The 22,655-nt window shown below is 37.1% G+C and overlaps 1 protein-coding gene across 1 annotated transcript; it reads right to left on the bottom strand.

Annotated features, from left to right (window-relative positions):
- Positions 1–990: 990 nt before the first annotated feature.
- LOC139445298 (ubiquitin carboxyl-terminal hydrolase 21-like) lies at positions 991–18,928 on the bottom strand. Its single transcript, XM_071226426.1, has 4 exons — positions 18,695–18,928; positions 14,748–15,853; positions 9,350–9,477; positions 991–7,186 (listed from the first exon to the last, which is right to left on the bottom strand). The coding sequence occupies exons 1-4, from the start codon at positions 18,802–18,804 to the stop codon at positions 6,188–6,190; spliced, it is 2,343 nt and encodes a 780-aa protein (XP_071082527.1). The 5' UTR covers positions 18,805–18,928; the 3' UTR covers positions 991–6,187.
- Between the last annotated feature and the right edge of the window lie 3,727 nt (positions 18,929–22,655).

Genomic DNA, 22,655 nt, shown 5'->3' on the forward strand with positions numbered 1-22,655 from the left:
TTGTCTTTATTCGCCTTGTTGATATGTATGGTTCAGTCCTTAATGTCTCAAAAATGTATCTTTAGTCAGTGTTCTATGCTTGCCTGAGCCAAAGGTTGCTTTGTGCCGGAGGCGCAAGGGCAATCGTTGCTACCACTGTTAGCTCGTAATAAAGTATGGGAGTCTTGTGGAACCAGACCCTGGTCTTCTGTATGACAAGCGTGCTCTATAACCAGTTGGAAATGTAGATGCATTCATCTTACCAATACTACAATGATAAACATCAGACCAAAATCTGGAGATGTAATATTGGATAATACAAGAAACAGTAATAACAAATAATTCATGGGTAATGTTCCTTCTCATCATGTCTTATTTTCATCTTTCCTACTCCTATCCAATGTGGGTTGGGTTTGACCAGGCTCTGATAAGTATTTGTATCATAGTGTGTCAGCTCAATATGAGAGAATGTTAAATGCTGCAGGTCTTTGGTGAAAGGGTACAGTGCTAACACACCACAAGGATCATTATCAGGGAGGATCAGAGATTTGAACCCACGCTCCTGACCCAGCTACATACTGTAACCACCCAACCCCCTTCAGTTACCTTTTAAGGCAATCAACTAGCACTGGGAAACCATTCGCACCCACAATGCCTGTCATGGTGAATGGTTGACGACCCATTTAAGCTCCTGAGGTATGTTGGCACACAGGTCACAACAGGGAGTTAGTCACCTGTGCTGCACAGTAGCCACATTATGCCTATTTAAGATAAAAAATCAGAAACTAGCAAGTGACTGAGCAATATCACGGCAGGACACCAGAAATGGGCTTCACACATTGTACCCATGTCGGAATCGAACCTGGGTCTTCGGTGTGACAAGCGACCGCTTTAACCACTAGGCTACCCGACTGCCCCTAAATCAGAAACTAAGATCTTCAAGCAATGATTCCAGACGAAAAATGAATGAAGACAAGAAAGATATTGATAATGTTTCATAACTGTGCATTTATTTTTTTCACTATCCAACAAATATTTTTGTGAACTGCTAATTACATATGTATCTGTCCAAGTCCCTTTAAAATTGCTAAATACCAATATCATATACCAAATCCTCATAATCTTGAAGTTCTGCAAAGCAAGTCAGAAAGTATGACCTATCATTAATGATATATTTGCAAAAGGTTGACAAACCTAATGTTAAGAACACAGCAGAAGCAAGGAAACGCTGCAGAATTCATATAATGCCTGATAAGTCATTTCAAATAGTTATTGACAACGTTCGTAGTAAAAACTTTAAAAGTGATCACATAATATTTTGACATTGTTTCTTTTGATTACAGTTCCAAATACAAGATGAGAACATTTTCATGTCTTTGAAACAGATGTGCCCTTTGATTATTTTTATTATGGCAACAACAAATCTGTTTGCACATTAGACTGTGTAAGTGAGTATGGTTTTATGCCGCTTTTAGCAATATTCCAGAAATATCACAGCAGTGAGTGAGTATGGTTCTACGCTGCTTTTGGCAATATTCCAGCAACATCACAGCATTGGACAACAGAAATGGGCTACACACAGTGTACCCATGTGGAGGAATCAAACCTGAGTTTTCCTCATGATGAGTGAACACTCTAACCACTAGGCTACCCAAGCTCCCCTTGCACATTATCTAAGCCATCAGTAATCTATTCTACACATTTCAAAACCTTTGTGGTTGTCACATACGTTGTAACATGCTACCCTTTGAAGTTTTAACTCAGTATGTTAACCAAAGCATAAGTCTCTTTAACACAAGAAAAACAAATTTCATTAGCATTGACATGGATTGCATTTCAAAGGCTCAGTCCCAGAGCCCTGTTTCACAAAGTGATCGAAGTGCAATGACTGCCTTAAATCTAAAAATATGGGAGTTACAATTGTCTTTGCACTAAGACCACTTTGTGGAAATGGGCCCTGGAGTTGACCAATGTCTTTCAGCACCTAACTCAAGTGGTGTACTTGGTGTAATCGAAACATCGTTCCTCATAATTTTACATATACCTGGTACTCATTTCCTTCAAAAGATAGATAACAAAGATGATTAACTACATGTGTAAGTAAATCCTTGTTATTAACACCCACTTACAGTTTTACCTATGTACTTTGTCGACCAATGTTGCATACAGGATAACACCAACGAGGTTTTGCAAGTTCTTTTATGAAAACTTAAAGCTTACACATTTAAGACTGCAAAAAGAAATGGCCAAACTAAGCCCATCTGCATTCATTATCAACATGCTTCGCTGTCCTTGTCGCCGATTCATGTCATTTACAAGTGCATTGGGACACATGCAAGAACGTTCAGTACAATTATAACTTTGTGGGATCTTTTTCGACCAAAATCGTGATGAGAAAGTGAAACTGTGATCATTAAATTTCATGGTAGGAACCATTTTGGACATTGGTACTATTGCTTTGAATTAAGTAATGTTGACAGTATGGTTAAAACTTAGTTGATGGTGCACATAGAAACAACATTGGGCGCATGTGCAAAACATTAGTTTATAACACTTAAACATAACATTAGGCAATAAATTTCATAAAACTGTATAGTTTTGTTTGCAAAAGATATAAATTGTGTAAACCGGTTTCACTATCAAAATTGCTTAAATCATAACAAATCATAATGTAAAGTACATGATAAATTGGCTGCAACAAAAAATAACAGAAATAAGCGTTTTGGTACTGTTTAGGTCACTTTCTTCAATATTCCAGCCACTGCAAGGAAACACCGGGAACGGGTACACAATGTAGCCATGTGGAGAACAAAACCCAAGTCGTAGGAACTACAAGCAATCCTAAAGCTACCCGTTGCACTAATTCAAACCAAGAAGGGTATATAATATCAAACAATTTTAATACTGACATGGACCTAAAGAAATGGACAGACCGCTTCAGATCTACCAATAACAAACATGTCAGAAATCAGCAGGAAACAGCCATGCAATAACAAAGGCAACTGCTCATCAACAACTGTAAGTAACATAATTATTCACGTGAATAATGAATGCCAGATATAGTAAAGTATTTTTCTACTTTACCACCAGCATAACCATTCCATAAAAAAATCATTTTGATAACATCTCATTTCCAATGTGAATGTAATAAAGTTCCTAAACTTAATGACCAGCCACGAGACCTGAGCATATTTATTCAAGACTACTGGTATTAGTCCTCAGAAGTTAATGAAATCTTGACTCTCCACATTTTCATGCTGCTCTTGTCCCCTTATGCATTATTTTTATTATGAATTCTACTGACGAAATCACATCTACAGTCTCAATTCTGAAGGTTACAAATTATCATCTGTACCTAGGGGGCACAGGTTGCCCAGTCGTCTAAGGAGCCGCAATTTGCTGTGCAGAGTTGCGTCCCTTGGTCACGACAGAAACCTATGGTTGTGAGTTTGAATCCCGGTTCGCCCTGATTATGTTTCTAGGTTTGTCAGCACCATACCCGTGCTCTTGGGTTTCACCGAAGTGGTGAACTTCTGAGACCTGCATCACTTCAGGCTTTCCTCACACATTAAGCTGACATGCCGCGATATAACTGGAATACTGTTAAAAGCGGTGCTAAACCCAACTCACTCACTCCCTCATCTGTACCTGCATATAAGCCAATATTATTCATTACAAGGATAACATATACAATCATTTAAATAAATAATAAATTACTAACTGGGGAAAATTGTTACATGTATTTTGGGGGGAGGGAGAGAAACAAAGCCTGGTGCCCTCGAAGTTTCACAAGAAGCTTCATATGAGAAACACTGTTTTCATTTTTTATGTACTAAAGAACTTTCAAGCATTACTTCTACATCATAACCAAGATATTCAATATTCACAAACATATTCATTCTTTGTAACAAATTCAAAATATTTTGAGACAATGTGCTCAAAACAATTTAAGCATATAAGTTGGTATTGTTATGGCAGTTAGAAGACTTGTCATAAGCACCAGACATAATGAAATATATAAATGCACAGTTTGATTTGCATACAACTTTCTCAATTGAATATCAGCCAGATTCACATTATGCAACAGAAGCGATTGCTATTCACATTCTATTCTCACGCCTATTCACAGACGTGCTAGTGAAGTTTAAATAAGTTTACAAAAATAGTTTCTACAACAAGGTACAGTGACCTGCTTGACAATTCAGAGCACCCTTTAAAAACCATGTAAAACAGTTTATGCGTAGTCTCACAAAGTAACATGATCGATGGAAAACAAGACATGAAGCTGACCCAAACAAGAGAACTTCAGCTGAAAGAATCAATTTTTCAGGGAGTGATTCACACTAATTGTTACGTACAGGCATAAAATACCTCCATGTAACAGTTAAAATTGGCAAGCGTTTGTTGTACAAACTGGGTTAAAATATAAAAATATTGAATTAAAATTAGTTGAAATATCCTTGCCTCATTTATAACAGTTCATTTTTCATTGTTTGTTATGAGTTCGCATGATTATTCAATAATTCTTACACTTCTTGGTCTGTTATCACTATAGTTTAGTGAAAATATCGATTGACAGGTCAGGTCAATTCATTTTAGGAAAGTTTAGTTTATACAAGACAAGGCCTATTAAGATTGTGATGGTATGTAAAATTTGACTATTAACATTTCCAATCTCTTGTTACTTTCATTAATATGGCAGTCAATTGTAGAGAAATGAAACTTTATAAATTCATCATCACTCTCAGAAATATTCATGTCATTTAAAAGTAAGATAGAAATTGGTAGATTACAGTCCTAATCTGACACTGGCATGTAATAAGATTGAATGTATTACCTCGATATTTCCGATTGAAGCTCATAATCAAGAAAAGTGTTTCTACTTTATATACTTAAAAAGGCTATCATGTTTTACAATTTTTAAAACCTTTTTCCCAAATGCCAATAAATAATGTCACTGATAATATATTACAAACAAGTATAGATAAAATCCTATCATGATAAAAACATAAGAATCAGTATTGGAAGGAGAATCTGAAAACTGACTTTCTCTGTCTGGCTTTCAATATGCATGTGTCAACAATCTGAATACTTGATGAGAGGTGATGGGGTTGATGATATTTCCCATTATTCATTTCAAATACACAAAAGAAGACAACTTTTTGTCTTGACAATTCCAAGAAAATATTATCTCCCATGGTAATTTTTCTGGTTAGCTTAAACCTTCTAAAATAAACTGTGACTGGGTTAAAGAAATAATCAGAAATTTCATTTATTGATACGCTCATAACTATCAAATTAGATTCTTTCAACTTTACTCCAGATAAATTAAAATAGTGAAATGACCTACACTTGCTTCAGCATCACCAAACATCTCGAGTTACTTCAATTTGAAAAATTATGCATCAAGAACAATACTGGATTTCATAATTACTTGATTGAAAACCAAGTTTTCATGTCCTTAAAGCTGTCTTGGTCAATTCCTTCCTTACAGGTCACTCCCAGTCAGTATTACAATGTCAGGAATATCACACTGTGTGTGCATCCTAGTGTTACTTATATGGAACCAAAGTCTAAGACAACTCAAAGTACACAGCCCTTGTAAAAGTTGCACCTAATGCCATATAATCACTAGTGTATACCAGTAACTAAATATGAATGGCTTCCATATTTGGACTTGATTAGAAAACATATTACTTTTTCCATTATGTAACAAAATGAATGGCTTCCCTGGTATTTTTGTCTGAGATTACCTCACAATGCAGTTGTGGTGGTGTCATTTGTCGTTACTTAAACATTAAAGAATGCTTGACTGTTCTGTGCATGAGGCTGTATTAAAATATTACTTTAATAACATTTTATTTCTTATTAGATGGTTTGCTCTGAAGACATTGGTTAAATACTAAGAATGTTTTATTTGAAAAAAACTAACAAACAGATTTGAATATGAGACAAATTAAAAAAAACTTTTTGTCTCAAAGTAGACAACATGAACCAAAAACCTTCCAGGGTATTTTTTTGTCAAATATGGCGCTAACGATTTGCTAGTATGATTCTCCTAATATCATCTGAATGTTACTGTGTTTACGTTAAAAAGTTTCAAGAACATTTTCACAAGGGTTCCTATATAAGTAACCCAAACTGCCCTATTTAGCTTGGTACTTTGACAATGCCGCTATGAGATTAGATAGGCTAGGAATAACAAGGTCTAGTTGTGAACTCGTTTGTAGAAAAGAATATAAGCATTCTCGCGTAGTTCTCTAGTTGTCAGCTCATATTCCATGTTCACTTCCGCGACATTCTCATCATCAAACCGATACCACTTGTCATCCACCAAACAGTAACTGATGTAATGGCCATGGTTTGTGCTCTCAGCTCCAAGGTGGACGCAGACGCTGAAGAGGTTGTACGAGTGGTTGAGGTCGATAGCTGTGAGATCTTCTCTTCGCGTCACTGTGTCATAGATGATGTTGGTCAGGTTGAGATCTTTGATACGAATGCTAACAGGCGCTTTAATCTTCTTGGACCTACCAGTGCGCTGGTTGTAGGTAAATCTCATTAGCTGAATAGCCAGGCACTCAGGTAACTGTCTTAAAAGGCACCGTCGTTGCACATCTCGAATATGCTGCCGAGTTTGGTTCCCAATCCCCTGACAAGCCTCAATGATGGGAGTGGAGGTTTTGAAGATATTGTCATGGAAACCACTATCATTAATAACGTCCCTCTGCCCGACGATGGGGGACATGAAGGCTGGAGGGGGAGCTGGGCTTTGAACTGCCGAGTCAATGCTCATGTTCCGTGTCACACTTCTAGTCCGTGGCGTGCTAGACATATGCACATCATTCACTGCATTCTTCTTCACCTTCTTCTTGCCCTTATTGGCATCTGCTCTACAAAATGTGCAGTCCATTTCATCTGGCCCCATCAGATGCTCTATATGGCAGAAACTAGTGAAACAGTCTTCTAGATACACCACCCCTGAGACTTCCCGTGGTGCTGCGATGGGGACAGGTAGGATGTTGAAAGCTTGAAGGTTCACAGATATGTGGTTGTCTGTTAGACAGTGATAGGCCTCTACAAGCTGCCCAGTGAAGAGATCATCTATGATGGATTCATTTTCCTGCTTGTGCTGAAGCCACTCCAAGTCAGAAAGACGCTGTATTGGCTCAGCATAAGAGTCGTTCTCAAGTCCATTGGCAAGCTCAATCTAGAAATTAATTCAAATAAACAGTAAGTAATTTTAGGAAGTCAAATTTGATGTGCATATTTTTGGACAAAAGAGATTTTCATATTGTTAAGTGTGATGGTCGGAGTGAAATATAGCATACCTGGTTAATGGATGTGAAGAAGGTTCTCAGGAGTATTCTATTTTACTGTTATACAGGAATATATCTAATAAATTATGGTAACAAAAATGAATATGATTGATGCAACTTAAAGTTTTCCCCTTTTTCATTGTGAGACTAAATTTCACATTAGGTGAGTTGAAAGGGGGCTTCACGTTGCATTATTTCAGTCACAAATGCATGTGTGTATGTGGCTGCTTGGACAAGTCAGTGCAGGCCACTGAGACACCATGCTGCATGGATACCCCACTGACCCAGTATACTGACCCCCAAGCCAACCAGTCATTGTTTTATCCCCCTAATTGAAAGCACTAGGCAGGGTAACAACAAGTACCAAATTGTAACATATTTTGGTATTATGCTGCCAAAGGATCAAATCACCAACCTTCTGCTCTCATGGTAGACATGCTATCCACTACCCCACTGGTTGTTAACCCAGCCAATTAATGTATATCAGATGAAAATGTAACCCCTATAGCAGAGTTAGTTACTAGCCCGGTTAAAGATAAAATGCCCTTGTTATGTTAAAACAATGGGGAAATTGGGCAACTGTACTAGCCCGCTGGAATTTGTACTAGCCCCTGCTGTAGACACAGAAACAGATAGTGGTCATCATAGTGACATCACCCGTGACAGTAGGGGCGTGTCAAGCCCACTCAAGCTCTCAATATGTTTCAGAAGCATAAACCTGATTCAATTGGGCTCTAACAATACATTCTTGATAGTAAGGTCATAGAATGATAACATTTTAAACATGAAAACTGTACACTTGACATATGAAGGTAACATTTTGATCATCAAAAAAAACAATAGTAGCCCCAACAAACTATATTTAATATATTTGAGTCAATTACTAAAATTACATAAGTGTGTCACATGTCGCATGAGGGCTTTTGTGCATTATTCACTGCAATTGAGTACGGGAATAGGTGATGCCTGCATTTGATTAGTAAATAAAGATGTGTAAAGATATTTAGGTGTGCAAGCCTGCATTTGATTAGTAAACAAAGATGTGTAAAAATATTTAGGTGTGCAAGCCTGCATTTGATTAGTAAACAAAGATGTGTAAAGATATAAGGTGTGCAAGCCTGCATTTGATTAGTAAACAAAGAAGATATGTAAAGATATTAAGTGTGCAAGCTAATTACAGTGTTGTTAAACTATTGGATTTTTTAAATTTTTCATGCAAACTAGTACAAAAGTTTCTTTGGTTGTGGTGATTCGTTTTGCATATTTTATGCAATACACAGCTCATCTAGAGCTCAGAATACATGGTACTTGTATCGTACTGCATCAAAACCTCACCCTCCAATCTCGGAGTATCATGATGCACTGAGTGTTTGGTGTATCATTACAGCACTATGATTAAACCAACTGAGCAGTGTGAATCTGTTTTTTGTTGGGTGTTTTTTAGGCTAAAGCTTTCCACACAGGCCAAATAGAACAAGATTTTGAGATAACATAAAAATATCATTCAGTACTAACAATACCTGACCTAAAAAAAAGAATAGTTTCCTTCTAAAGCAATCTCATTAAAATCAGACCTCAGTTCTTGCTACAGCTAAACAAAGATCTGAGGACATCCCATTACCGGTCACGTCAGACCGACCTTGCGCAAACTTTGACCGACCAATTGAATGACCAAACAGAAGGCAGCTTTCTCGTGCTTTACGGCACTAATTTCAAATTGGCGACTACGCTTTGAAAAATATTTTGACAAATTCTCGATTACAAATTTGAAACCTGAACAAAAGAACATTCTGGAATGGCTAAGAGATGGTCTAGATTGTATGGATTCAGTCTTAAAACCCGTAACTATCGTTTTGAGTTAAAGTTTTCCAGGTTGCATGATCAGAAATCCCATTCTGACTTGTCACTTTCATAATCTGGTAAGCGATGCTCTGATTGGTCAGATGAAAGGTCGTTCTGACGTGTCCCCTAATGGCATGTTCTCAGATCTTTGTATAGCGGTAGCGAGAACTGAGGTCTGATTTTAATGAGATTGCTTCTAAAGAGACAATTACCTCTCGTCTACACGCATCCTTAAGGTCAAGTATTGTCCGAGAGTTGAGGTCACCGTAGATGAACTTTAGCACTGCCAATGTTGGGCTTGAAAACCGCTCCTCACCCCTCCGTGAGCCATTGGTCTTGTCTGAAACAGGGGAGTACACACTGCATGGAATCCAACATTAGCATCCAACATCACATTGACTCTCAGAACACAAAGCATGATCCAGCATTCTTTCAAAACTAAATATTGCATATTTCAAAAGATTTATTGCTTGTTTAATAGTACTGCATGATACATCAGTGTGGATCAAATTTCCCATTATTTCCATTCTACCTGGATCAACATGATCAATGTATTTGTGTTCATGCATTCCTGTATAAAAGATTTGAATTCGGCAGGAAACGAAACTACTCAAAGATATGTAGCTCACAAGGCGTTCAAAGAGCAAATAGACAAAAGTATCTAAAGTAAAATCATACAGGTCAATAAAGGTTAAAAAAAATATTTATAAACGCTGCAGGTTAAATAACAGTGTAGGTGAAAAAATGGTAAATAATGGGAAATGATCCAAAAAGACATTTTCAAAATATGATTTGAGTATGTTTAAATCAGATTCGAATTCTGTCTACAAGTATTTATGTAATATTTAGAAACACCTTTGCCTGCAAGTTTCAACATAAGCGTTATGATTTCAGGGGGCATGTAAAGTTTAAAAGTTGCTACAAGGACTGATGAAGGACACTTCATCATGACAGAGGCCTTTGATTCAGGTCAGCTGAAAAAATATCTGTAAATTTCCATAATGATCATACTAAACATGCTAGAATTATTCCATGGTTTGATTAGAGTTGATGACACATTCTCTGGGACACCATAACAACCACCATTATTAAAATCTTAACTTACATTTACAGACATAAAAGACAAATAAGAAAAACTATAACCTTAACAGTAGCAAGCATGCTCTCCACAGTGTACTTGACATGCAACAACTGACAATCAATACATGATCGGGGCAGGAGAGTGCAGTTCCGAACCAATGACTGTTAAGTTGATCAGTATTGATTGAGTCAGTGAGGAGGGTATTCAGTTAATGCTGGAGCTATGAAAAGGTTGTGATATTTTTTTAATCTTGCTCACACAAAAATGTTAAAAAACTGTATGCTAGCAAAGTCAACCATGAAATACATTTGTCAATGAGGAAGTGAAAATGTAGTTTACTGTGAGAACATTGAACGTTTTTGTTGACACTGGCTAACAGTAATTTCTATCTCAGTGTACATGGTGTATAAGCTTATTTGTTTGTTTGTTGCTTACAGACACATTCATTCTGCCAGCTACTTTTCCAGATTGAAGATAAACCTATGAGGCCTTTATTCACTGGATATGAGTAAATGAAAAATGAAAATATATTTTGTTGAAAATTGAAAACAGGTTGGTCATCTAGGTTGCAGGAATCTGTTCATTTTTGACAAGTTTGACATATATATTCTTTAAGGCATTTTTACCATATAAGATGTAAAAATAAGTCTAATTTGTGCGATCTTGAATAACATGTGATGCATCAGAGGGTGACTGTCAGTGTTATAGCTGTATCATCCAAGGCCTGTACAGTTATGGATTCTAGGATCGGGTATTTGTCAAATTTGTCAAGTGCTCTAACCAGTAAACTACAATTTTATTTCTCTTTGACAAATTAACCTGAGAAATGATTCATAGTGTGTGCAAAGGCTGTCTCAATTCACTTTGTTGCAATACAATATTATCTCAATGTGACCATTAAGTTTCATATGATACAATTACAATGTACGCAAACATGACACTTTTCATGTTAAAGACACTATTACATGCTGCATTGCAAAATGCAACTCAAAGCAATACTTACTTACTTATTACAGTCAAGCAATATTTACTCATTCATTAGTCAAGCAATATTTACTCACTCAGTATTTATAGTCACGCAATATTTACTAATTCAATAGAGTCGAGCAATATTAACTCACTTATTATTTATAGTCAAGCACTATTTAATCTCATTCATTATAGTCAAGCATTTTTACAATTTCATTATAGTCAAGCAATATTTACTCACTCAATACTTATAGTCAAGCAATACTTACTCATTCATTATAGTCAAGCAATATTTACCCACTCATTCATTATAATCAAACAATATTTACTCATTCATTATAGTCAAGCATTTTTTACTCATTCATTATTCATAATCAAGCAATATTTACTCGCTCATTCATTATAGTCAAGCATTTTTACAATTTCATTATAGTCAAGCAACATTTACTCACTCAATACTTAGTCAAGCAATACTTACTCACTCATTCATTATAGTCAAGCAATATTTACCCACTCATTCATTACAATCAAACAATATTTACTCATTCATTATAGTCAAGCATTTTTTACTCATTTATTCACTATAGTCAAGCATTTTTTACTCACTCATTCATTATAGTCAAGCAGTATCTACTCACTCGTTCATTATAGTCAAGCAATATTTACTCACTCGTTCATTATAGTCAAACAATATTTACTCATTCATTATAGTCAAACAATATTTACTCATTCATTATAGTCAAACAATATTTACTCATTCATTATAGTCAAACAATATTTACTCATTCATTATAGTCAAACAATATTTACTCATTCATTATAGTCAAACAATCATACATTGCGTAAGATGCATTCACAATTTGAGTCATATTCAGAAAGACTGGAGAACGATTTACATACCATTCATCATCCTCAATTATCCAAGTAACCACATCAGTGTATTAAATCTGTAATAATCTACTCTTAGCTAGAAAAACTTGAGCCCTGTTCCACAAAACGATCCAAGTGCTGCAACTGTTAGAAGTCTATGCTAAAATATGGGAGTTTTGATTGTCAGAGCACAGATGCATGTCCTTATCAGCGTATGCTCACGATATCAGCGGTAGTTGAGGGCTACACAAGCCAAGTACTGGTAACATCAACAATCATTTCAATCATGATAGAACATTGCCATGGCTAACACCTGGGCCCACTTGCACAAAGTGATCTTACTTCTTAGCGCTATGACTATCGTAAGCCTATGTCAAAGTATGGGAGTTACAGTCATCTTTGTGCTAAGATCGCTTTGAGCAAGTGGGCCCAGGGCATGATTTAAGGAACTTGATTTCACTTGCATGTTGACATGAAAGCCTAGTTGCACCAAACAAAACCAGGTTGCACCCTGGTCCTATACATGTATGAAATTGATGTATGAACTGTCTAAATAAATACAATTTCAGATATCTGATGAATGTGTTGTGACGTTCCATACAATTAGTACCTACAACTGTCATGTGATTTATTATCAGCAGCTGAACTGCTTGTGGTAATGGTGAAAAGTGTCTTTATTGGCTTTTGCTTCATGCTTGTCATGATTTTCAATCATAACGTCGAAGAAAGATTAAGGAACAACACTAACTTGTGCTGGAAATCTAGGCTGATAAATCACATAAATTAATGACGTATTGCTGTAAAACGCAATGCACATAATCTTGAAGTACCAACGGTTTGATGATGTCAAGCCAATAAAAGCATGACAAATTATACATAACAAAGGGATGTCAATACTCATGTAGTATTGTAAATAAAGCTTAGAGGTATTGAGTGTGTTCAAAGATCAATGTGTGAACATGGTGAACAATTAAGGGTTGCATTTTCCAATAATATGTTGTACTGGTGCATGTTTTATAGCTAAATCAAGCTTTGAACACTGCTATTCTCTAGTCTTGCGCCATGACTGTGGCATTTATACATATAGAGACATTATTTTTACTAAAAGCCTAGGCATGTCTCGATCAAATTAAACCAAGTCTAGTTTCCTTATGCTGTACATATGAAAACAGCAGCATGAAGAAAAAAATTACAAATATTTTAAAGAAATGTTTTCATACACTAAGTGTTAGTCTAACTGTCATTCATACCTGGTTGGTTCAAAATGAAGCTATAGTAGCAGCTTTAAAAATTTGCTCTAGTGTAATAGTCCTTGCCAAATTGGTCAATAGTTAAGGTATCATAAGGACAAGTAGAAATTTTCCCTTTTTAAGAGTTTTGCTATATGTTATCATTATAAGGACTAGTGAACTAAAACTGTAAGTTTCTCTCGCTGAGTAGAGAATGGGGCCATGGTGTATTTCACAACAGAATGATTTGTTTGTTGTTTAACACTGCAATCAGCAATATTCCAGCTACTTGACTGCAGCCTGTAAATAATCAAGTGGACCAAACCATCAAGTGATTCGTATCATGAACAATGACCCATGCCATTGGGGTTCAATGACACATGTCCTGTCTCCTAGACCCTTGATAATTTTTATTTAAAAGGAGTCTTACAACTAGCTACGATTGCTGGGAACAGGTTTTACCAGAATCCCCATGAGGATTCATAATGGTTGGTTGGTTGGTGTGTTGTTTAACGCCACACTCAGCAATATTCCAGCTATATGACGGCGGTCTGTGTATATAATCAAATCTGGACCAGACAATCAAGTGATTGATATCATAAGCATCGATCCAAGCAATTGGGATCAATGAAATGCATCAACCAAGTCAGCGAGCCTGACCATCCGATCCCGTTTGTCGCCTATAACGACAAGCATAGTCGCCTTTGACGGCAAGCATGGGTCGCTGAAGACCTATTCTACGCCGGAATCTTCACGGGGCGGGTCATAATGGAATAAGAGATAACTATGTACTTTATATACAACGATGATCTTTCGATTTCATGCCATATATTGGCTTAGAACTTCCCTCCTTATATATTCATGTATGAAAACTTGCATTATCACATGGGATCCTTATGAATATTACATGCTCATTATGACTGCATAGTATTACCGGTATTCTAACACTTTTAGTCTACCGGTCCTTATTATGATAACCATAAATAACATGTAGCAAAACCCTTAAAATGGCAAATTTCTACTAGTCCTTATGATACCTTAAATATTGGGCAGTTTGGCAAGGACTACAGGACTAGTGCCAATTTCTAACGCTGTGGTAATAGTCCACACTAAAATCTACTGAAAATGATGCTAAGGGCCAAGTTTGGGCAAGTAGGCACAAACGTTAATTTGACAAACATGTAAACAATCAAAGATAATTTTAAAACTGAAAATGGAAGTATGTTAACTATTGCACAAAAAGCATTCATTGATAAAACATGAAAATTTCACCAACAAAATCCAACACCCATGAAATCCACAAGATTACAAGCGCAAGCCATTAGGTATGGTGGGCAGATTATGTAAGGGGGGAGGGGCTGAGGGGTTGGAGATCGGGAGGACATTCCGCATGCAATCCAATTAATGACGAACGTGTGACAAGCAATAAGATGAGGTAGACAAGTAGTGAGCAATCAGTACCAGCCTGCAGAGCCTTCCGGTTCTTATTGAGAATGTTATGCACCGACTCCAACAACCACATAAGAAACTCAGCTGCGTCCTGCTGGACTTGACCTTGACCTGGTGGAGCCATCAGGCCGCTGTTGAGGGCCGACACAGACTGTCTGAAGGTAGTGTGGTCAAGGACACTAACATCGTTGCTTCCGACTGGGAGACTGCACTGTTGGAGGAGTTCTACAAAGGTTGTGAGGAGGAGTGACTCGGCCACACCACACTCCAGTTCTTTGGCAGCATCTACTGAGAGGTAGGTGACAAGGTGAGGACTTCGAGCTAGAGACTGCACAATGGAGTTCATAAAACACAGATTCTGACCATTGTTTTTCAATCCTGGGGGTTTGGGGGATTGACTGTTCAGTCCGAAAGCTGACATAAATTTAGTTCTGATTGTTGATGTTCCCGAATATGCCCCTGCAGCTAAAGATGACCCTGCAATAGGCTTGGGGAGAAGTGTTGAACCTTCTGGGCGGAGTGGACGGCGACGCAGTTCTTTCCCATCAAACCAGGCCACTTTCTGGGGTAGATTGTCTTCCAGTTTGCGTCCTACCATTGGGACACCCTGTCTGGATGTCACCGGACTCTCCCTAGAAACTACAGGGTCAGGGACAGGCTGTGGGCCTCTCTGTCTTAGGCTTAGCCATTTGGAGGGTCTAGACCAAAACCAACTATGAGGTTCTTTTTGACTATGTCCCTGTTTCTGACTTACTAGATGGGCACTGTGGTCGGTCCCTGCTGCACTGTACAGCCCCACTCCTCCAGGGGGCACCTGCTGGTAGTATGGAGGGAATGGCATTGTGGTATTGGGCTGGACAGGATGGCGCTGGCGAGACAGTTGCTCGCGCATGTGTTCCATGCTCTCCTCGTGCTGCTGGTACTCCTCCCATCGTGTTTTCAGGAGGTTCCACCAGTATCGGAAGTCTATGCGGCCATACAGCTGAGTATATATGAATGTGACAGTGGTCAGCAGAAGCAGGAGGTAGGGCACATGGTCAAACAGGTAGATGCCGACTGACACAGCAGACAAGATGAGTGATTCATACAACCAAATTGTCCTCTTCTCATCATCATTCCTGGAGAAATAAAAACATAATAGATATCATAATTACCCTTAATATAAAATTCAAATTAGACATGCAAGAGGACCTGAGAGAAATTCATGATGGGCAGTTGAATTTTAACAAGGGGTATTGGCAAGATTAATCATGTTAATGAGGTAGTGACATTAGTGATAATTACAGAGGGGTGAGGGTGAAAAAATGCACTGCTATAGGATGGCAGCCTGTAAATAATCAAGTCTGGACAAGACAATCCAGTGATTCATATTGTGAGCAATGAGCATTGATGAGCATTGGGGTATGTTGACAAGTAATCAACCAAAGCACTGGGCCTGACTACCCGTTTCCAAAGTACCAAAGACATTCTAATCTACAAGACATATCTTTCAATTTCAGCATATCAAAGGTAGTGACAAGTGAATATTTAACTTTAAAAGGGACAATACTTAACATCATATAATTTCCATTTGCAAAAGAGCATGTTAAGAATGTGAGCAAGTGTTATAACCATAACATTGTTAAAACAAATGAATTTGTGGCAATGATTGGTAATGCTCTAATTTACATTTTGAAACAATAAGTTTATAGAACTAAGAATACATATGTCAATGTACACCACTCAATTGATTATCTGACAATGTTTTATCATCTTTATGCCATTTAATTATTTTATAGTTTAAGCTTTATAATTTATCCCAAAGTTTAGAATAAATAAGTTATCAATTTGAAATGGATCAAACGTACAAACACATGAACATGGTAAACATGTCAAAAGCTAAACAATATAAACACTGAGAAATAAACCCTCATTGATCATGTTGATCCTGTTTAATAATTATGAATATAGTACCTTTTTCTGTGTCTGTTTAACGCCTCACTCAGCAATATTCCAGCCATATGATGGCGGTTAGTAAATAGTCAGATCTGGACCAGACAATCCAGTGATTGACATCATTTGCATCGATCTACACAATTGGGATATGATGACATGCATCAACCAAGTCACTGAGCCTAACCATCCGATCCCATTAGTCGCCTCTTATGGCTTGCTTGAAGACCTATTCTAAACCAGAATCTTCACGGGACATAATATACAACATACTGCAGCACATGAAAGATGAATAGCATGCAAAGTGTTTTCCATTTGACAATGACACTAGATTCTGCATGTTCTCAGCTGTTTTGGCATCAGAAGAAACATATATTATAAAATGATAATTATTTAGTTATTAATCATCATCATCATTATTATAAACATCTATGATTAGGAAGTGAAATCCCCAATATTTTTAGCTGTTCCATTACAGGGGGAATGTAGTTCAAGTCCGAGAGGCTGTCCTATTCAAGCCAGTGTAAGGGTGTGTAAAGAACATGTTTGCTTGGCTACTCTTGTACAAATAGATCACCCGCATTCACTGTTACACTCATGTATGGAGAGCTTACTCTACACCTATTTTTATAATAGCAGGAATGTTTTTTAAACCATGAGCATGAATGACCCAGCAATGCACACACTTATTTGAATAGAGCGAAGATTCATGTAATTTTAAATATGTTAGTCACCAGGAAAAGCTACTACGCCACAAGGCTGTTAGTGTGACAAAGAGCTTTTCTGAAACAGAAAAGATTGAGTTTATAAACAAGTAGTTATATAGACATATTCCATGAACAGAACATGCTCAAGTATTCAGTATATATGCTCATACTTATAGAGCTTCAAATCATGGTAATAGTCGTTCAAATAAGTGAGCTAAAGCATGAGTCTACATTTTGCAGTGATAAAAAGATTATCATTTTAAAGAAATCACAATGGATTAACAAATGATTAACAAATAACTGGAATGCCTAACAAGCTTTTGGCATGTAATTGTTAGTTTGATTGGATTTTAGGTGTGTTGTTAATATCATGATATACATGATATATGCATTTGCTTACCCTTAACATGTTCAAGTAAGTTTAACTTATAACATTTTTAAATGATTAATTTAAGTTTACTTTACCATGATCATTATGATAACATTCCTAAATATAGGTGATACAACTAGGCCTGACAATCCAAAATAAAGTTATAAATCATTACAACAAGAACAGTTAATATGAGCCCAAATCGTTATCAGAATTAACATAAATTTCACTACTCAAACACGAACAAAACATTAAATCGTGAATATGATGAAGTGTAGTATCTTTGACTTTGATGTGTAAAATGTAAAAGCACTTGATCATGTTGATAGAGGACATACATAAAAAAAGAAGAATTCTGCCAGTGTGAATGAATCGGTCAAAATCAGTTGACATGGATGGTTTAGATGTGAGGTGAAACATTGACAACTTGGCCTAATTATTCATAGATGCTGATAGTTCACGATTCCAGTGCTTAACGAGTATGTAAGGATCAAGGCATTGCTTAAATATTACAATGCATACTGAGTTTATCTTCATTATTTATTTACACTATTCTGAGTGATTTATGTATCGTCTTGGTATCATGTCAGAGAGACATTTTCAAGAAAACTAACAACGAAAAAGCAATGAACAATGTTTTGTCCGAAACTATAATTGTCCTGACATTCAGTTGATCGATTACACAGTGACAATCTTAACACTCAAACATGGTGCCGACACGATACTTGTCATATTAATGGCTATAATAGGCCTTATCTTAAACATAAATTGAAACCCCGTAACATTTAAACAGGTGTGCTGAGAGTAGAAGACTTGCAGAAAATTGAGATCTAGTATATAGGGAATCAATGAGCTCAAGCAAACAACCAAAACACTACATGACATAGCGTGAAGACTGTACCGGTTATGTTATGTAGCAAGCACCTGTAACACACAAAAAAAACACTCACGTTGCTTCTCGCAAAGGTGTCTTTGCAACAACATCAACCAAAATGAAAAACACAAAATCCAGCAGGGAATTATACATAAAAGAGTAGATCGTCGATAAAATCCACCACATGATGATTCGATCTCGATACGATCTACTCGTCAGACACTGTCATTATCACATTTGTGCTATGGATCCAGTTATCCCACAATTTTTTGCGGCCCGAGTACACAACGGTTTAAATTTCGGCACAAAAATGGCGGCTTCCTCTAACGCATGCGTAGCGGAAGTTATTTGGGCTTTGTGGGAATTCCGAAAAGTATCATACTATTTACGTTACAACTTACAACTATAATGTCATTCTTTAATCCGCTCGTGCGTGTTATCAAAATATTAGCAAACGCGCTTTTGTCAAATATTTGAATCGTCGTTATCTTTTAATTGCGCCTATCACGTCTTATGTAGAGCAAACAGTTTTGTTCCTTTCACCTGAGAACTCGAAACACCATGTATACACAATTTTTGGGGGCACTTATCTCAATATTTATTTCAAGATATCACACTCGAATAGAATCATGGTCATGGTTTAGTTTGCTCATTTTAATGTTGAGAAACCAGATGATCATAACAATTTGTATACAATCAAACCTGAATTGTTTTCAATGAATGATTGAAGGGGTTGGATGCTTTTGCAAATGCTTATTGACCGAAAAATCATGTTTAACTCATCGTGATAGTGAAATGTATAAGGACAGTTGTCTGAATAACAATTAATGTATTTTTTATGGTAGTGATGACAATGTATTTTTGCCTTTAGGGTCCATGAGAAAAAGTAACCGTGGGAACCGCATAAATAAACTTAAGTACAAAAGCAAAAAAATACTTCTCATTATTCTCGGGTACACCCATGATTGATTGTTGATTGATTTGCACGCACACAGAATGACACTGACGGCTTCTAAAAAAATAAAATATTTAAATATGGCAGTTTACCGTCGTTTAGAAAAGATCTTAAAGAATGTAAAACCAAATCGTGTATGTCGCTGTTTGATTGACATTTTTGAAGTTGGTGAGCAACTAATAAGAATGTACTATGTACAACTCCTTGTGAACACTTGCATCTATTGGCCAAGACCCGCTGATCGTGGGTTCGAATACTAGTTTCACGGAGATCATTATCCGATCCCCTACCCGTGAGCTTGGCTTTCACAAAAGTAGTGCGCAATAATTAACTCGCTTTTCTACCACACGCCGCAATCTGAAATGGCGTTCAAAGCGGCGCTAAACTCATCTCACTCACTCTAAAAATAGACCCGTGAAGATCCGTGTTAGAATTGGTCTTCAGCAACCCATGCATGCTTGTCGTAAAAGGTGACTGTGTTTGTCGTAAGAGGCGACTAACGGGATCGGGTGTTCAGGCTCGCTGACTGTCATCGTATCCCAATTGCGAGGATCGATGTCCATGATGCCAATCATTGGATTGTCTGGTCCAGACCCGATTATTTACAGATCGCCGTCATATAGCTGGAATTGCTGAGTGTGGCGTTAAACAACAAACAACAACACTCTAAAACTAAGAGATAATTATACACGTCTATTTGTGAGATAACCGTACTGTGTTTTCAATGTAAAGCTGCGCTTTCGGGTCTAAATTCAGTTTAGCGATGTTACATCTGAAGGGCAACCCAGCTTTCCATTGAAAACTCAGTTTGTATATCGCCATTCTCTCATGGCAAAATTAAACGCGAACTCTTTGGTGTTTGGAAAGGTATTGAGTGAAGCGGCATTAGATTAGTTAAATCATTTAGAATGGGTTGTCGGTGTGAATAAGAAGACGTCGATACCAGCCTTTGTAGCGCTGTATATGCTGAGAAATTGTTTCTTTACATCATTATACTTCACTCGCATATATCAGGCAATATTGTAGATGTTGATTGTTTTTTAACGACACACTCAGCAATATTCCAGCTATATGACGGCGGTCTTTAAGTAATCGAGACTGGACCAGACAATCCAGTCACTGACATCACGAGGATCGATTTTCGCAATTGGGATACGATGATATGCATCAACCTCAGCGAGCCTGACTACCCGATCCCGTTAGTCGCCTCTTACGACGAGCATTATTATAGTGTTTGTTGAGAAAATTCCATGCAGTGCTGACTTCTTTTCAAGCATTGGCAACCTTGCCATGGTCTTGTAGTCTACATAATAATTGTATACTGGATATATAGTTAAATGGGCCACACGTCAAAATGGTCACAATCACATTGGTCAAAACGGCCACAAAAATCAAAAGGGCCACAAACCCATAGTCAAAAGGGCCACACCAAAAGGTTAAAAGGGCCACAACAAAATGTCAAAAGGGCCACAGACCAAAAGTGGCGACATTATAAAACATAAAAGTATGCAGTTTACATGTTTTGCATCTTTATTCATTTCACAAATATATTTAACAGTAGGCATGCATCATTATCACAAAGCACGTTTTCCTTTGAGCAGCACAATCCGAGTTCTTAACCTGGGGTCTTCTTATACTTGTCCATGCAGCACATATATAGGTACATATTCACCCGAGCGTTGTGATTGGTAAGACAAGATGACATTAAGGGGGCATCTCACATGTGAAACAAACAATTGGTGAAGGTCTTCCAAAATAAAATGACACAACCAATTGGTGAACTATATTTATATACACTGTACAGAGTGAAAACCCTTTTCAATATATGCACCTGGGAATTGTTTAAGCCACTCCCATTTTTCGACCATATATGTCCATCAACATGGTAGCACTCGCGTCCAGTCTGATATGTGATCGCTCTACATGTATCTCTTTGGGATTAAAAAGAGGCCATCAATTGGAAGGAACTAAACAATTCATCAATTTTCCATGCCATACTTACGTGTACACAAAATACCAGACAAATACTGGACAGCTTACCTTGATCCTTGTGACTTGGCAGTATCTATTACAAAAGCATAGTAATGACATGGACCTAATTAGGCCCGTGGTATACAACACACAGGTTTCACTGCTGATCAAAGTTTACTGTAAATCATTTGGATTAATGAAATATACAGAGCAAATTAATAGAAAGTTATATATAATCTAACACTATTTATGCTCTATACTTTTTCATGTTGCCGTTTTAACTTTAACTGAGGCCCTTTTGACTATTTGGTGTGGACCTTTTGATCTGTGATCTTGTGTATATACTGGGAACACGCGCCAAGCAATGTATTTAATATGTGTGTGATATTTCGTAGCTTGTATAGAGTTTTACGGCGTAAATAAAACAAGTCGACTGATTGGACATGCACTACTGAGATTCGTAACATATTGATATTGCCTAGCGCTAAAGTGAAGACGGTAAGTCGTCCGAAATGTTTCATATGTTTACATTATTTGTTAACTTGTCACATGGAAGAAGAGGGCAAAGCCGTAGTTAACTTTTTTTTGTCAGGGATGTCTACGGCACTGTAGGGGCTTTCAATATATGTGAGCTTGGCTGATTTCCGAGGCATGACAGTAAATTAGGTTTAGTAAATTTGGACTCGTCCCAGCCCTAAGACGAACATTTATATTTTTATCAAGACATCATGCGAGCAATAAAAACAACCTTTAAAATCTGATAGTATTTTCTGGAGCATATTATTTTAAAACACCTCCCCTTCTACCAGAACATCAAATGGCCGGCCCTTTAACGCATGGTTTGTTATCAGAAACAAACTTATAATCCAGCTGTCTTTGTCCGAACGTTGAACCTGCCCGGGCGTTTATATGTTCATGTAATTATCAATACCATTTAAGACGTGGATTATAATAGACTTTGTTGTACCATACAAAATCCGATTAGATATTCAGCGTCACATATACTACATGTTGTTGCTTGTTGGTAACCGACATTGACTGATTCATATGCAGTCGATTCACGTTGGATTTGTAATATCAGTGAGGAGTTGTCAAGAAAACCGTATCTTGG

The sequence above is a fragment of the Haliotis cracherodii genome, unplaced genomic scaffold (assembly GCF_022045235.1).
Source record: "Haliotis cracherodii isolate W230 unplaced genomic scaffold, xgHalCrac1.p SCAF_6, whole genome shotgun sequence".
Lineage (NCBI taxonomy): Eukaryota > Metazoa > Mollusca > Gastropoda > Lepetellida > Haliotidae > Haliotis > Haliotis cracherodii.